Source organism: Salvia splendens, chromosome 7 (genome assembly GCF_004379255.2).
Source record: "Salvia splendens isolate huo1 chromosome 7, SspV2, whole genome shotgun sequence".
Lineage (NCBI taxonomy): Eukaryota > Viridiplantae > Streptophyta > Magnoliopsida > Lamiales > Lamiaceae > Salvia > Salvia splendens.
In genome coordinates, this window is record NC_056038.1 from 21,548,504 (window position 1) to 21,554,790 (window position 6,287).

Consider the following 6,287-nt stretch of genomic DNA (forward strand, 5'->3'; position numbering starts at 1 on the left):
ATCACTTGAGCTAGGTCCCCACTGGCGGTTTGGACAGGATTTTTTGGAAGTGGTAATGGATGCAAAATCTGAGGCTTCAAACGAAATCGTATCTGTCGCCCCACAGTCAAAAATCTAGTGAGGGTAAGGATGGCTGATATTGGACGATTACGGAATGCTGGGGTGTAATTTGCAAAGTTTTTGCGAGTGGGGGTTCAATTTGGAATTTGTGAGAGTTTCGGGGTGGAAACTCGGAGGTTATGTTAGGGAGGTGTCGGGTTCGGGATTTTGGGTTTTTTAGGGGTGGGTTTGAGATTTTTGAAAGATGGGAGTATATAGAGGTTTTTTCTGAAACCCTAGCCGTCTCCCCCATTTTGCCTGTGGGAACCCTAGCTTCTCCTTTCGCCCCTTCTCCGCCGCTACCGCCGGCGAGGTCCCTGATTTGTGATATGTTACCTTCTGACCATGTCCTTGCTATGGAGACAGATGCAATTGTGGGTTTTTCTTCGGTTCTGATTTCACCGCCGCTAGCGTTGACGACGTTGCCACTGCTGCTGCCCGCTGGATTTTTGGTGTAGGTGGTGCGGTTGATAGCAACAGCTGCCGAGGCTCTCCCGCCTCCTCTACCTACGCCGTTTCGGCCTGCATTCCGGGCCTGTCTCGCCCTCTTCATCTCTTCCCACCACTCCAGGAACCCATGGATGTGGAAACACGTATCCCTGGTGTGTTTCTTCTCTCCACAATGGCTGCATACTAATTTGTTCTTTTCTTCTTCCTTTTGGTAGCTAGGGTTCCTCGGTGGTTGGTGGTGTTATGATGTGGGTGCTCGATTTTGGTCGAATACAGCGAGCCCTACTCCGATTCCAGTTTCCTTGGTTTCCCGGTTGAGTAGCTTCTCGTTGACGGACTCTCGTATGACTAATCTGTATGCCTTCATTGCTATCGGAATTGGATCCATATTTAGGATCTCTCTCTTGATTTTGTCGTATCTGTGTTCATCTAATGCCCATACGAACTGGTACAATCTATGCCTCTGTGTGTTCTGGTTGTATTTTTTTATGCTGGACAGAGTGTCCATCGGGTTTGGATCCCTGGTGTCGATTGATATCTAGAGATCTTGAAGTTTCTGCCATAGATTCTCTAGTGATAAGTCTCCTTGTTTGATGTTGTATGCTTGTCTGTGCAGGTCTAAAAATCTAGAACTGGTTGGCGCTACTTTCATACCTTGTGGCTAGACTATCCCACAAGTCAAAGGTCGTTTCGTATTGGGAGACCTCGTTTACGAGGCTGGCGTCGATGTTGCTTATGATCTTGTTGAAGCAGCAATCGTCCCGCTGCTGCCATCGATTGTAGTTCGGGTCTGTCGGTGGGGGAGGGTCTGTAACTCCAGTTATGTGAGATGCCAGACCCTTCCCACGAATTCCCCTTCACATCAGCTTCGCCCATAAGGGATAGTTATCTCCGTTTTGGTTTTTCTGAGACATACTCAGTCTCATGAACTCAGTGAACTGTTCGGCTGAGAGGGTTACGGGTTGGTTGTTCTTTGGAGGGTTACCAGATTCAGAAACTGACATTTTTGTTGGTTGTGTTTTGCAGGTTTCAAAAGGTCGGGGAATGTACTCGAGACTGTGATGATATTTTTCTGAGTCTCAAGACCGAGTGAACTTGCTCTGATACCATCTTAAAGATGGTAATCGAGAGAGGTGAGATTCAAAGGGCTACACATATTGAGAAAGCTTTGGGAGAAGATGATTATTTTTTGTTTATGTGTATATGATACATCGGTTCTTCTCCTTTATGTAGGGAGGAATACAATGTATTTTAGGTAGTAAATAAATCTATTTTAAGACAATGTATTCCATATCAATTATGTATCTTTCTCCTCTAATGACTTCTTTGATTTTGGTAAGTCTTTATTTTGGTAGGTTTGACAGTGGGGGCTGTCCGGGTTGAGGCCCCAGGAGAGCCACGCGGTAGGGGACTCCAGCCTGGTCCCCACCACCACGTCCAGCTGGCGGGAGCCGTTGTCGAATTCCCAAGCGAATTCGGCTCCTAAGGAGAGGAGGTTGCAGTTGGTGGTGATGTTGAGGCTTTCCGCCTTGATGAGGAAATCATCTGAGCAAATATGGTCGTTTACTACCAACGCTGAGACTGAGACCATCATCATCGCCCACACATATACCAACATACAATTACAAACCATTTTTCTCAATGTGCAATTATGAATTTTATGCTACATATACATAACTATATTTTTAAACGTCCCAAATTAGTGTTTACTTTCTCTTTTCATTGTTTCTAGATTCTTTGCTTCTTCACCTATAACAACCACGCAGCATTTTCATTTTTTTCATGTTCTTCTTTTCTTCCTTTTCCTTTTTATTATATAGCTATGATGCTTACACATTTATTTGCTGTACCTATTAAAAATTGTAGCCTGCTTTTCCTATTGAATTTATTTCAAAATTTATAGTTAAAAAAGAGAGAGAATAATTAATACTCCATCCGTTCCAAGGTCGTTGAAACATATATTTTGGGCACATTATTTAAGAAATTGATATGGTAACAGTTAAAGTGGGAGAATAAAGTAAGAGAAATAAAGAAACAGTAAAGTATATGAGTAGTATGGGAGAAGGTGGATTTTTTTGCTAAAAAAAATACTCAAATACATTGAGACAATCCAAAAAGGAATACGACTCAACTACCTTAGGATGAAAGATGTACAAATTTAAACACAGTACTCCCTCTGTCCTTTAAATTTTGTCACATTTTGACCGGACACGGGTTTTAAGAAATGTACTAATTGAAAGTGGATTGAAAAAGTTAGTGAAATGTGGGTCTCACTTTTATATACTCTCTCCGTCCCATAGAAATAGATCATATTTCATTTTTCGTCCGTCCCATACAAATAGTCCACATCCATTTATGACAACATTTTTCTCCTCTTTTTCTTTATTATCTATTTGTCTCACCATCCACTACACAATTTCAACTACTTTTTCTCCTCTCTTACTTTACCAATTACACATTAAAACTCTTGTCAACTCTAAATGACCTATTTCTATGGAACGGACGGAGTATCTAGCTAAATAAATTATCCTAACAAATCCCGTATCCAAATCTTGTAGAGATATACTTAGAATTGAGTTAAGCTATAAATCAGATTCAAGATTTGAAACTCATACCGACTAATAATGTCACATAGCTGTTGTATGCAATTAACATGAACGAAAAGGCAATCCGACCTCAGACGTGAGAGCTATAGAGTATAGTGGCTTTAACTCAACATTTCAAACAAGAAATATAAGTTACATTCCAAAAACTTAAGCCAACCATGTTTTGTCCTACATTTCTGATAAATACTACTCGTACTAACAAAATTGTTACCGTGCCTTTGAAACTGCTTCATTAAGTTCATCCGGAGAAGATTGGAACAGCTCTATATAACGACTTCCCAGCGTCATCCTGTCCTTAGCCAATGCAGCTTTAGCATCTTCTGCAGAAACAAACTCCACGAAAGCTTCTCCTGTGGGCCTACCCTCAAAATTGAAGGCGATATGGATTGAGTCTTCGGACAAAGTAAAGTTCTTGAAGAAATCTATTATATCATCTTTCCCTGCTGAAAATGGCAGTCCCCTCATCCGCAGTACGGGAGTAGGTTCACTAGTATCTTTCGCTTCGAATGATTTTGTCATTAACCTGATTAAAAAATGTCATCAAATTGACTCAGAGCTCACAACTTAATGGAACACAAGTAATATAAGTATGAAGCGACAGCACACAAAGTAGTTCAAAAAAGTTGAATCATCTACACAAGTACGAACTAACACAAATGCTCTAATCAGAGCCATGGAAACTCTCCTAGTTTATCTAGTATCCACACCTTTCACAAAGGGTAGCCCCTTTTTCAATTTATTTACAACTTCAAATGTGAACATTACAAACTATACAATTTCAAATGTACATCTCATATCATTATTAGCTGCATCACACAACAATTTCTCTTCTAATAAATCCTACTAGAAATTAAATCATATATGGAAAATCCAATATCCTACTAACGATTCTGAAAGAACACAAGAAGTAGCTCTAATATTGTGTAGTCCGAGAAAAACAAAAATCAAAAGCTTCAAGAGACACTCCTAAAATTTTATGGAAAGTACAGTCAACAAATTATACATTCAGGAATATGTCAAGGGACTACTAAGAAGATAGCAATAAATCTGCACCACAGGATAGTTTAAATTCAATCGTCATGATTTCTTAAGATAATGAGAAAAGTGTTGGTGTAGAATCTAAATCAAAATTGTATTCGCAAACCATCACAGATCTAACTAACGGACACTAAACATTATCAGAATCTACAGATTGAATCAGCAGGAGATGGCCAGTACAACAGTTGATCGGCACACTACAAACTATAAGCAGTCACCCTGATGGATATTGGATACTGCATGAGCACATTCCAAAATCTATGGTGTCTTGCTGGACACTGAGGTTTCAGGAACTGGTTTTACATGCCAGATAAAGAGAGGAGACATGTTCAAGAAATGCATTTTACGCATGTCCAACAGCTAATAAGACAATACGAGTATACGTTATATTTTACTAACAAATACATTTAACACATAACATTCAAGAAACATTGAATGCATCCAAATGCCAATCAGAATGGGATCCACAGCTACGAATATTGAATAAAAAAGAAAGGGTTATGGCAGTTACCTCCCCCTTGAAGCAGCTTCTTCCAACTCCTCCCGTGATGCAGGGAAAAGCTCTATGTAGCGATACCCCAGAGTCATCCTATCCTTCGACATTGCAGCTTTTGATTCTTCCGGGCTTTCAAACTCCACAAAAGATTCTCCAGCAGGCCTTCCCTCAGAGTTAGCTATTAAATGAACTTTGTCTTCTGACAGCGCGAAATCCTTGAAAAAGTTAATAATATCATCCTTGGTAGCAGAAAACGGCAATCCTCTCAACCGCAGTACACCTTTAAATTCTGACAAGTCCTTCTCATCCATAGATCTTTCCCTTGGGGCACCACGACGAGGTGAACCCCCAGGAGCATCAGAAACTTCATTTGCAATAGCATTGTAGTATTCCTCTTTCCTGCTTCGGAAAACCTCAACATATCTCCTACCAATGTTTCGTCTATTCCTCTGCAAAGCAAAATCAATTTGCAGTGGATATCCCAATACACAATAAGCTTCTCCTGTAAACTTGCCACCCTTGTGAACAAACAGAACATCAATAACATCTAGACCATGGAAGAAGTCGACAATCTCAGCCTCTGCGCAATCAAATGGAAGGCCTCGAAGTCGGACAACTGGAAAAGGTGGCGGAACATAAGAATATGCAGGAGGAATAGGAGGTTGAGCATCATACATATAACTAGGACCAGGAGCTCCAAAATATGAAGAACCCCGATCCATCAAACGTTGCCGTTTGAATCCCATTTCCCTTGCATCAGCACTATCAACGTATTTACTTCACATCCATACAATCAAAACATTCACCAAGTCAGCCAGATTCATTAACCTAATATTAATAAAGATGACATAGGAAATTGTAGTCCTAAACAAGATGCCATTTTACTTTGAATTAAAAAGAACTAGTTCAAAGCGCAATATTTCTAGCTAGTGTATTGGAATCCGAAATTGATACAGAATTAAAACAACAAGAGACTACGAAATAAAAAGAATGAACGCTTCTCAAGTGCAAGAAAGAAATGGAAGAAAACTCAAATACCTAATCAGATTGGCGAGAAAAAATTGCAAGCAAAAAAAAAAAGTAAAAATGCATAAAAAATGAAGCTTCGAACCGATAAATCCAACGGAATCAAAACCATTGGATCCAAAATATCTTTCGTCTAAAATACGGATTAAATAGCAGCAGCATCAAACCATAATTTGTTAAATCCGAGCTGAAAGCGAAGCAGAATTGAGAAGATTAGTTAGGAGCTCCTTACCCTCTGTAAAACATCCTTTTCATTCACTGAACAAAATCTGGTGACCTAACGAGTATGCCGTGTGCAAATCTCGACGCCGAAGAGATATGGGGAAACCCTTTCTGGATTAAACGTCGTCGTCGCAATGTTTTCGAGTTTATCATATTAACAACTTTCAAATAATGTGCTTTTTCTCTTTTATTTTACAATAATATACTGTATCTTAAAAAGAGTTTTTTTGGTTTGTCCATTTTATAAAATTAGTCTACTTCTATTTTTGTAAATTTTTCATTTTTATGAAATGAGTTTTATTCTCCATTAATGATACCTCAATTACTTTCTCTTTCTATATCTTATATTT

At 39.4% G+C, this 6,287-nt stretch overlaps 1 protein-coding gene across 1 annotated transcript; it reads right to left on the reverse strand.

The window, feature by feature from the left end:
* Positions 1-3,232: 3,232 nt before the first annotated feature.
* LOC121742282 (heterogeneous nuclear ribonucleoprotein H2-like) lies at positions 3,233-6,082 on the reverse strand. Its single transcript, XM_042135384.1, has 3 exons — positions 5,948-6,082; positions 4,705-5,466; positions 3,233-3,678 (listed from the first exon to the last, which is right to left on the reverse strand). Exons 1-3 carry the CDS (start codon positions 5,968-5,970, stop codon positions 3,363-3,365), a joined length of 1,101 nt encoding a protein of 366 aa, XP_041991318.1. The 5' UTR covers positions 5,971-6,082; the 3' UTR covers positions 3,233-3,362.
* Between the last annotated feature and the right edge of the window lie 205 nt (positions 6,083-6,287).